The 11,754-nt window shown below is 33.4% G+C and overlaps 1 protein-coding gene across 1 annotated transcript; it reads left to right on the top strand.

The window, feature by feature from the left end:
• Nucleotides 1-9,118: 9,118 nt before the first annotated feature.
• LOC108368970 (40S ribosomal protein S24-like) lies at nt 9,119-9,835 on the top strand. The gene is made up of 2 exons (XM_017623942.1): nt 9,119-9,634; nt 9,668-9,835. Exon 1 carries the CDS (start codon nt 9,200-9,202, stop codon nt 9,596-9,598), a length of 399 nt encoding a protein of 132 aa, XP_017479431.1. The 5' UTR covers nt 9,119-9,199; the 3' UTR covers nt 9,599-9,634; nt 9,668-9,835.
• The last annotated feature ends 1,919 nt before the right edge of the window (nt 9,836-11,754 follow it).

Here is an 11,754-nt window from a genome sequence, read left to right as displayed (position 1 = left end):
CCAACCAACGGCAAAATGGTTTTGTGAAGTTATTTCTTTCCATGTAAGTAATTTATAATACGTTCTAAATATGAAATAAATCGGACCATAAATAGGGGTTTTCCAAATATCACGACTCCTGCCCCAATTATCGGTAAAATTTTGTGTGTACTTATTCCTTTTCATGCAGGTAATATACACTCCAAATATGAACCATATCGGGCATTAAACACGGGGTTTTCAAATATCTCGGCATCCGCGCCACCTAGCGGGGTAATATCTTTCCCATTGCATTGTGTCTCACCTAAGTTTAAAGCTCATCGCGAAGTTGGTTAAAAATTTATTGTAAGATATGATTACACACAGGTGAAACATAATAAAAGCTTGTAAAAAAATTTTTAGCTTTTCTATTCATTCTCGTTTATTGAGGTTTTAACAAAAAAAAACCATTTTGACCATAGTGCGCCGTCGTATCGATGCGTACTTGAAAAGTTAGAAACACGGAACAAAGGTTCCTCCCTCAATGTATTACTTCGCCTTTCTCTTATTTAATATAGTCAACCTAATCTAACAAAAGTAGCAGGGGATGAAATGAAAAACCATTTCGTTTAAGAAAATTTACATGTTTATAGAAATATGTACGTACATGTATGTATTTGCATACACACATACATGCAACTGTGCGTATACTTTACCGCAAATAGTTCAAACCCTTGTTTTAAAAGTGCTCTGACATACATGCATACATACATATATGTATGTATGTCTGAAAGCAGCAAATGCTTTTGACATTGAAATATGCAAAGGACATTGCTACTAGAGATGTTTCGAAAGTCAAATTTTTAACATTCGCGAATGCGAATTTTTGGAATGCGAATGTTAGGAATAACATTAAAAACGCTATAATCAACTTTAGTCATCGTTTTATAAATTATTAGACCATTAAACCAGTGATTAACCTATAAAGAGTTTTATTCTAGTAGTTAAAAATCAAAAGGGACATTTCAGAAAAAGTAATGTGGCTGCCTTTTACCCATGCAGTATGGTCTGGCAGCTACAATTTGCTGGCCAAAAGTCATTTTTAAAAGTATCGATAAATCGATTTTTACCTGGTCTATAGTGGATTTGCCAGGTCAGTAAAATAATTATCCAGAATAAAAAAGTACATACTCATTATTTTCTTAAAGAGTTTTCCCGTTGAGATATCAGCTGTTAAAGTTGACATTTCAACTAAAAGTTTACATATTTATTTATTTCGTAGTAAGTATTCTTGTAGTTCGAAATTTCATAGGTCTTCGAGTGAGAAAGGTACTTAAAAAAGAAAATGGAAATGAATAACGAAGGTAACTTACATACAGTATCGGTCATATCTATAGCACGCCACTTCAAAGTCATATTGTGCGCCACTTATGTTTTTTTATTTATTTCTAAGAATTTACAATTAAAATATAGTTCATTCTCAGACAAAGCCCAATTTTTCAGTTAACTTTCAAACTTTTTTCTCGGAAGTGTCAGAATTTTTTTGAGTATACAGTTTTCTAGCCCCTTCAATTTTAGTCTGATAATGTGCAAATTTCAAGTGGCTACGAATTACCGTCAATTTTTTAGTGTTTTCTTTTTGTCGCATTGGCTTCCATATAATGAATAAACTCAAATTATTTGGCGAAAAAAATTCTAAAAAATCAACGCTAACTTTTTGCCACTTGAAACTTGCACATTATCAGACTAAAATTGAAGGGGCTAAACAACTGTGTACTCAAAAAAAAATCTAACACTTCCGAGAAAAGATTTGAAATTTAGGAGAAAATTTGTTGCACTTTTTTGTAGTTTTCTACAAATTGTTAAACTTAATTGTTGTATGGGGTTTGTCTGAAAACTATATTTTAATTGAAAATTCTTAAAAATAAATAAATAAACATAAGTGGCACACACTCAGAAGTGGCCATGCAAAATTAACATTTTGCCATGTTATTTCCAATGTAAATCAAAAATTATCAATATATGGAGGGAAAATAGTAAATTAACGAGTTTCACGTTAAATTTACATGAAAANGTTATACTGGGGAAAATAGCATTTTTGTTGTTAGTTTTACAGTAGGTGATGTTGTTTTAACATTAAAAAATGTTAACTTCTCTCTAATAGACGCATAATTTAAATCGACGTACATTTGTACACGAATTCCGAAGTTTTTAGCAAAAATATAAAAAAAGAAGTGGAGATGGAAAATATATTTGTACTGGGCGAAACAATCGACGCCCTACCATCGTCGGAACCAATTTTCCAATTGGTACAAGAGGATTGCGCCTATATAATATATTGTCCCCAGTCCAGTGACGCAGTGGCCAATTTTGAAGAGATCGAAACCGCGGAAGAGCAAATATGCGATGGCGAATCAAAGCTGAAAGAGCTGCGCGAAATGTTTACCTTGGAAAATACTTTGAAGACATTTATTGGTAAGTATTCCGCATTTCTCTAAGCTAGGCGAGTTTTAGGTACACATTTGCTGTATATAGATTTCGGCTTCACATACGAAAGACTGAAGTATATAAATGAGGATGATCTCAAAGAAGTTTTTCCGGGCCAAGCAAACACTGGCTTAAGGGCTGAGTTACGTGAAAAAATATTTTTGTGGAAATCAAAAAATGTAATATACTTTATGTTTACGTATATAAAATATTTTAATCGATATGTACGTATACTATCAAAACGTTTCCAGTTGCAAGAGAAGTCACAAACTATTACCTTGTTTATACCTACGAAAAATCGCATTAACAAAAAATCGATTTCATTCAACACATATTTCTTTCAAGCGTTTATACCGGTGTCATTTTAGCGAACTCATTGAAACCGTATTCAAAAGTAAACTAAACTTGTTATTTTTATTCGATATTTCTTTAATAATTAACTTGCGTGGTAGACCGAAATGGAAGCGAACAAGAATTTAAATTTATTGTAATAATGATTCAAATTTAAAATAAAGAATAAAGAAAACTGGCAATTTTTCACTTCGCGTCAAATCAATGATGTGTTTATACCTGTTTTCTAACCTATGTGAGAAATAAAAAAGCGATTTGAAAACAAATTCGAGTCAATACACTTTTAAATTTCTGAGCGTGTTGAAAGTGGGTCTACGTCTGTTCTGCCTTCTCGGGATTGGATAGAGAAGCAAAGCGAATGGGTCTGGTGGTGAACGAGGACAAAACGAAGTATCTCCTGTCAGCACACAAACAGTCAGAGCATACGCGTCTTGGCACCCACGTCACTGTTGACAGTTACAAGTTTGAAAAAGTAGACGACTTCGTTTATTTGGGAACCAGCATTAACACCAATAATAATGTCAGCCTTGAAATCCAACGGAGAATCACTCTTGCCAACAAGTGCTACTTTGGGCTGAGTAGGCAATTGAGAAGTAAAGTCCTCTNTAAGTGGCACACACTCAGAAGTGGCCATGCAAAATTAACATTTTGCCATGTTATTTCCAATGTAAATCAAAAATTATCAATATATGGAGGGAAAATAGTAAATTAACGAGTTTCACGTTAAATTTACATGAAAAATATCAAATTGATAACACTGGTCTACAAGGGTTTTGCGAATAAGACGGGACCTGGTGTTTCCGAACGGATTTTTCGTGCTGAACACGTATCTGGGGTCCAAAACTTCCCATCACGTCACGTTTTCGAGAAAAAAGGGGTTGAAACCCCTAAAAACAGCGTTTTTGGCCATTTTTGAAAAATTGTAGAGCTGAACCCTGACGTGCTACAAACTTTGTATATGTCAGAAATTAAAGGCTAAATCGTGCCCTTTCGAATGAGCCCTATGCCGAATTAATCGCATGCACCCTTAGATCAGGGGGTGTATTTGTGTCTAGGAGTCCAATTTTTATATCCACCATATTCGACCCGTCATCTTAAATTTTTAAAATCTAACTGCAGATTCGTAATCAGCGACTTTTAATATAGTTAAAACCTTGGNTACTTTATGTTTACGTATATAAAATATTTTAATCGATATGTACGTATACTATCAAAACGTTTCCAGTTGCAAGAGAAGTCACAAACTATTACCTTGTTTATACCTACGAAAAATCGCATTAACAAAAAATCGATTTCATTCAACACATATTTCTTTCAAGCGTTTATACCGGTGTCATTTTAGCGAACTCATTGAAACCGTATTCAAAAGTAAACTAAACTTGTTATTTTTATTCGATATTTCTTTAATAATTAACTTGCGTGGTAGACCGAAATGGAAGCGAACAAGAATTTAAATTTATTGTAATAATGATTCAAATTTAAAATAAAGAATAAAGAAAACTGGCAATTTTTCACTTCGCGTCAAATCAATGATGTGTTTATACCTGTTTTCTAACCTATGTGAGAAATAAAAAAGCGATTTGAAAACAAATTCGAGTCAATACACTTTTAAATTTCTGAGCGTGTTGAAAGTGGGTCTACGTCTGTTCTGCCTTCTCGGGATTGGATAGAGAAGCAAAGCGAATGGGTCTGGTGGTGAACGAGGACAAAACGAAGTATCTCCTGTCAGCACACAAACAGTCAGAGCATACGCGTCTTGGCACCCACGTCACTGTTGACAGTTACAAGTTTGAAAAAGTAGACGACTTCGTTTATTTGGGAACCAGCATTAACACCAATAATAATGTCAGCCTTGAAATCCAACGGAGAATCACTCTTGCCAACAAGTGCTACTTTGGGCTGAGTAGGCAATTGAGAAGTAAAGTCCTCTCTCGTCGTACAAAGATCACACTCTATAAGTCACTCATCATGCCTGTGCTGGTGTATGGCGCGGAAGCATGGACAATGAAAGCATCTGATGAGGCGGCTCTTGGAGTTTTCGAGAGAAAGATTCTGCGAAAGATTTACGGACCTTTACGCGTTGGTGATGGCGAATATCGCAGACGATTTAACGATGAGCTGTATGAGCTTTACAACGATATAGACATAGTGCAGCGAATTAAAATTCAGCGGCTCCGCTGGCTTGGCCATGTCGTTCGGATGGACAGAAACGCTCCTGCTCTGAAAATATTCAACGCGGGCCGCGATGCTGGGAACAGAGGAAGAGGAAGGCCTCCTCTGCGTTGGAAAGACCAGGTGGAGAAGGACTTGGCTTCACTTGGCATTTTCAATTGGCGTCAGTTAGCACAGAAGAGAAATGACTGGCGTGCTGTTTTGGACTCGGCCAAAATCGCTTAGGCGGTTACAGCGCCAAATAAGAAGAAGAAGAAGTTGAAAGTGGGTTTATACCCCCGTTTTGAATCACAGCGAACTGGATCAAAGCGCTTTATGTGTCGGTATAAACAAGGTATATGATTACCGCCAAATCTAACACACTGAGCTGGATCAATTCCCAGGAATTCAACCCTAGTGCATCTATATCGCTGTCGTCATCACCAAGTGTACTGGTATGCGTTTAAAAAAAAAAAAATCATATGCATATTTTTGTGTTTGGAAAAAACGTCGCTTTACAGAATGTCATGGATATACTTAAAACATCAAGTTTCGGAAATTCAATGTTGGCCGTGTACGCCGAGAAAAAATCTTTTTGCCACGAAGATAGGAAAAAGTTGCGAAATTTAATTACCGAAACAAACAAATATTATATACCACGGCCGCATGAAATGAAACAAATAGCTCAAGAAATCACAGGAATTTTTCCTACGGAAAATAAAGACATATACTATATATCAAGAAAAGATGCACGCAAACCACACAGAGACTGGCACCCAGACATACTTTCTAAACAAAATAAAATGAGATTTATGAGTGGCGATGAAAATGATTCAATGGATATGTGGATATCGACTTACGAGTACCGTCGTAGTGATAATCAAGTTTCAAACAGTTTAAGTGCTATTTTAGACAGATGGCCCTTTTACAAACAAGCCTTCGGAATGAAATATGTTTGCTTTACACAAAACTGCATTAAAATTTCTATGTTTAATTTTTCTTTTGTACGCGGTATATGTCGATTGAATACGACTACGACCTAATGTTCCCAGCCACAAAATACAATTTGATGAACAAATGGGCTTCACTGAAATAAAAACTCACTCAACTTTACAAAGACAATATTAAAGACAAGCACTATGGAGAACTATTTCGATCACTTGACCCATCTTTGGATGAAAGTAAGTAGTAAAATATGTGATTAGAAATTGCAAATTCTTATTTTGTTTCTTTTTAGCTTCAAGTGGTTGCATATTAATAATGCTGCTGAATACTGTCTTAAAGCCGACATCTCGAAATATTACAAAAGTTGATGGGAAAACTATTATTAAAAAAAGCGTTGTAAAAAGTAACCATAGGTCATGCGATTTTGAGCAGCATTGTTGACATAAAATCAGGTAATGATTTGCAACGAGTAAAAGAAGAGCGCATGAAGAATTTACTAGAGCGAAACACAACGATACAACCATATCTCATCGTTATTGGCACCGATATAAAAACCTTAAAAGAGTTTTATACAAGTTTCGATAAGTATTTACTAAAATTTAGTTCCTTCATTACTGCATTAGATGCAAAGCAAACTGATTATTTAATGAATTAGCGACGTTTCATGTTACAAATAATTTTTCTGCAGATATTGTTCATGATTTGTATGAGGGTGTTTGCAGATATGATATATGTGAAATCTTAAAATACCTTATTTCCGAAAACAAATGTTTAACTATGGGGAAAGCGAAATCGGTAATTTATCTCCTCTTTTAGACTTCCTCCAAATTACAAACAATAAAATAAAAATGTCAGCTCGCGAAATGATGGCATTCATTCATTTTCACCCGCTAATCATAGGTGACCTTGTCCCGAGACAAAACGAAGTTTGACTCTTCTTCATAACGCTTTTAAAAATAGTAGACATTTTGTTGGTGAGCAGTTTTGATGATAAATTACTTCATGAACTGAAATATTTGATTTAAAAGCACAATGAAGATTATATAAAATTATTTAAAAAAACTACTTAAGCCAAAGTTTCACTTTTTGACCCATTACGTTTCCATAATTAAAAAATCAGGTTCTCTTAAGTATTTATGGAGCTATAGATATGAATCTAAGCATAGGGAAGCAAAAATGTATGCCAGAAATATAACATCGCGTAAAAATATATCATATACTTTGAGTATAAAAGCTTCATTAAAATTTAGTGCTTTTCTTAAACAACACCATGACGGTCAGCCAAAACTAATCGAATATGAAAAAACTAACTTGTTTAATATTGAATGTTCCGATTACTTTAATTCTTTAAAAAATATCGAAGAATTTAAATCTAATTTTACTAATAGTTCAATAATAAACCGTGTTACTTATAAAGGCAGTATTTACAAAAAGGGCTATTCTGTAACTAAAGCAGTAAATAGAAAGCTCATAAATGTATACGAAATTCAAAATATCCCAGAAGATAATTTAGGTAGGCCTTCTTAAGTGAAGCCATCCTAAGAGGCCTACCCAAGAAGGGCTGAAAAAGTACTTCCTTGCATGCCTTCTAGAAGGGCTTATCCATTTACAACTCACGCGAATGCATAAATTTATATTATTTAACATTACAAATGAATTCCAATAAAAATTTTAAGTTACAATAACACATATTTGATATAAACCTTAAGAAAATACTTCAAAGATGTATGATTTTTATAAATTAAAGAAGCAACTTTAAAGAACTCCTCCAAGAGGCCTTCTGAAGTACGTCCTATTAAAGCCCTTCTTGGAAGGCCTTCTATGGGTAGCGAAAGAGGAAGCCCTTCAATTTGTGCCATTCCATACAAAAAAGAAAGGAGGAAGGAATGTAGAGTAGAAGGCCTCTTGATTCTCAGGAAGGCCTTTCGGAAGGGCTTTTAACTCCTGAAATTATCTACTGGGATACTAATAAGCCAAAATACACATGTTTACTTTATTGTTAATGAATACAACGTAATTAATTTTTCTCAACACTATCAGTCTTATGCTGTGGGTGCTAAGCATGAATTATTAGAAATAAATAAAATTGAAGTTTGCACAGGCCCACCCGTTCATTTATATTTTTTACCTGATGGAACTTCAGTAATTAGAAATAAGGTATATTAGTTTATAATTAGGGGATTCACAAGACGTGTTAGTTTATAATTAGGGGATTCACAAGAATTGTTAGGCATCGTAAAACCGTACGCTTAAATTTTTTTATGTAAAATAATGATTAAAATTGTTTTGGAGGATTACGCCGAAATTTTTCTTATATAAAATATACAATTAGCTCCCTCTAAAACCATATTAAACGTTATTTTACATACATCATTTAAGCTTAAAATTTTTCGATGCTTAACACGTCTTGTGAATCGCCTAATTGTGTTTCAAATAATGCATTCAAAATGCAAATTCTGTCATAAATATAAGTAATAATAAATAAATAATAAGTTCAAACTAAATTTCTGTGTGTTTATTTACAATTTTTATTTATAAATTCTATATTAATATCATTTCATATTAACATTAAAAGAGGTGAAATTAACATTATTTTTCATTTTAATATTACATTAAAAAATGTCAATACTACGTTATTTTAATATTGTTTTTTTTTACATTTTTAGTGTTTTTTTCTATATTATTTGTTGATTTTACATTTCCAACTTATCACTCCAGAAAATAAAAATAACATTGACATAATATCAAAATTAACATTTTGTAACGTTGGACGACTTTTGTAAACTAAAAATGTTACTTCTACGGCGGTTTAACGCACTGTTTTTCTGGGTGCACAATATAACTTCGAAATGGCGTGCTATAGATATGACCGATACTGTATATGTTGCTTGCTAAATAAAATAAAACTCATTTTCAAAATGGACTCTAATTTGGATAATAATACCACACTTGAGTAGAGCTATAAAAAATTGGTTTCATTTGTCGGTCTTCAAGCTTTGTGGGCAATAAAAATGTTCATTTTAGAGTTTGTAGGCTAAGAATCATGTTGCACTTTTTAGCATTTTTTGAATAATGGGCTTTTTATTAGAAAACTTCCACGTGTGTTTTGCCATGCTTTTCGATGTTTGAAAAGCAGCAGTCAACAAGAATATAAAAATCTGCTGTTTTAAACATTTTGCTGCGAAATATTATTAAAGGAAGCACATTCGAAGAATATAACAACTACACAAGACAAAACACTCTCAAAAAGTCGTGCCTGTGCTAAAGACGTGTTTGAATACTTTTTAAGTGTTTTAACAGCTGCAAAATGTCCGGTACAACCGCCACTATTCGCACCCGCAAGTTCATGACCAACCGCCTGCTCGCCCGCAAACAAATGGTTTGGGATGTGCTGCATCCAGGTTTATCTTCAGTCAACAAAAAAGACATCCGTGAAAAACTCGCCGCTATGTACAAAGTGACACCAGATGTGCGCTTCGTTTTCGGTTTCCGCACCAATTTCGGTGGTGGCCGCTCAACTGGTTTCGTGCTTATCTACGATACCTTGGACTACGCCAAGAAATTCGAATCTAAATACCGTCTGGCGCGTCATGGTCTCTTCGAACAGAAGAAACAGACCCGCAAACAGCGTAAGGAACGCCGCAACCGAATGAAGAAGGTGCGTGGTACTGCCAAGGCTAAGATCGGCCAAACCGCCAAGAAGTAAAAGTCTACCGGAGAGTAGACACAAGAACAAATGCGGCTCCAAATGTTCCAATAATTATGTTCTTCATAACTTTATCGACGGAGCGCGTATGTTAATCTTGTTTTATACAATAAAGTATATAAATTTTACTTTGTTTACCTTTGAAGTGGTTTATAAATACTGTCCGTCCCAAGAAAGTGTGACGAATGGAGCAAGGGCACATTTGCTTCTTTAATTTTATAAATAAATAAAATTCACAAAGGAAATAGCAAGAATGATATGCAAGTGCGTAGGTGAAAATGCATTCTTGCATTTTTTGTTTAAACTTGTACGTTACGTTACTTTTTCAACTTTATATCCAGCCTAATTTTTAGTAATATACTTGTTGTGCTAATGTCCTTTCATATAAATACAAATATAAGCTTAATTTAAAGGATTTATTTTTATTTAAAGCAGCTTAGATTAGAAAAAAATATATAGAAACAATTAAACAAATTTTTTGAAATATAAGTATAAAATTTAGTCGCCGTATTGGATCCGCCATTTTTAATTTCGAAAATCTTACATCATATTCGAAATCAGCAGCCTCAAAAACCCCCAAACACTAAAGGCTGATTTGACATTGAATGGCATTTGTTTTTAAATAAGTGAAAACGCATGATCAAATGGAACTAAAAACGCTTTATCGTTTTATTTAGACCAGAATAGGACGTGAGTCGTGAAAATGTGCCGCTAAATTGGTAATCTGTACGTTTTTGGCCAATAATATAATCGATATGCATCAACAATCAAAATAAAAATTTACAAAAGCACACAGAGTTGCAAGCACATATCATTTATTTTCATAAAACATCCAACAATGTTTACAAGAATTTTTCTACAAATAAACATAATCGAATGAAGCTGAAATAAATTATTAGTAATTATTCGAAGTCCTTCGAAAAAAGGTTCTTTATACATCACTAGAAGGCGTTTTTTTTTTTAAGTTCTTTCAGAAACTATTTTTGCCATTTTTGGAGGTATTTTCAAACGGTCCAGCTCATGTGAATCTTAATATTTTGGTGGACGTCTTTAAATATAATAAATTTTGTAATTCCGGTGGAAAACTCTTAACTTTTTTTGGTGGTGCAGGCTAATATACATATATACATATCAAGCCCTAACTGCCAAAAATATGTAAGCGACATTTTGGCAAAATTTTAATTTTGATGTTCTAGGAACATTTCCGCATCAAAACGAAACTTCGTAAATATTTACGAAATCTTACGTTTATTTTACGAAACACATTCGTAAATCACTGAAGAAATCTCTGTACGAATAATTTTGTATATTGTACGAAGGCATTCGTAATATTTGGTATGGTATTAAAATTTACGAAATCTACAATTCTGTATTCGTACAAATTTATCTAATACTTTCGTACATAGAACAAATGCAGAAAAATTTTTTTTAATTCGTACAACAGACGAATATTTTCGTACAATATACTAAATTCAGTTTAATATTTAATCATATTTTTATGTACTGTGTGTCATTGCGAAACTACTGGTTGGCTACTGTGAGACGTATAATATAATTTTAAAAGTTTTAAGAAGCTTTTGCTGGATAAAAATATAATATAAAATTAAATGTTAAAGCTGTGGATAAATGCTTTTAAGCATACAATGTTTTTAACATCGGCCACGCTGAGCCTTGCTCTGCAATATGGGACTTCATAAATAGGTATTTTCATCAGTTAGCTATCAACGGCAAGAAGACCAAGCCAGGAACAGACGCACTACTTAATGAAATTTTAAGTAAGTACATGTATGATTTTTCACTGAAACTTGCCTTTCAGACGCCTTATAATTTTCCTTTAATTTATAGTCCAGAAAGGAAACAAACATCGAAGAAGCTGCGAATCTGCCAAGTACCTCCACATAAAAACATTGCAAAACATCTTGTTAAAGAAAAACGCTTAAAATTAGGAATAAAAACTAAATAAAAGTGTTGTGTTAAATTCGTCTTATGTTTTTTATAGTGAGGTGAATGAAAGCAATCGGAAGTTCTACGAAACAACCGCAGATTTTAGGAAAATAATTTCGTTAAATATACGAATTATTTTCGTGCATTTTACAAAAATTTCGTAAAAAAATAAAGAAATAGTATGAAATTCTTTAGTAAATAGTGCGAAATTC

Source organism: Rhagoletis zephyria, unplaced genomic scaffold (genome assembly GCF_001687245.7).
Source record: "Rhagoletis zephyria isolate East Lansing unplaced genomic scaffold, Rhagoletis_zephyria_1.1 Rzeph_scaffold_00055, whole genome shotgun sequence".
In the NCBI taxonomy this organism is placed as follows: Eukaryota; Metazoa; Arthropoda; class Insecta; order Diptera; family Tephritidae; genus Rhagoletis; species Rhagoletis zephyria.
Note: the sequence above shows the minus strand (reverse complement) of the source record. Positions and strands in the feature narration are given on the sequence as shown.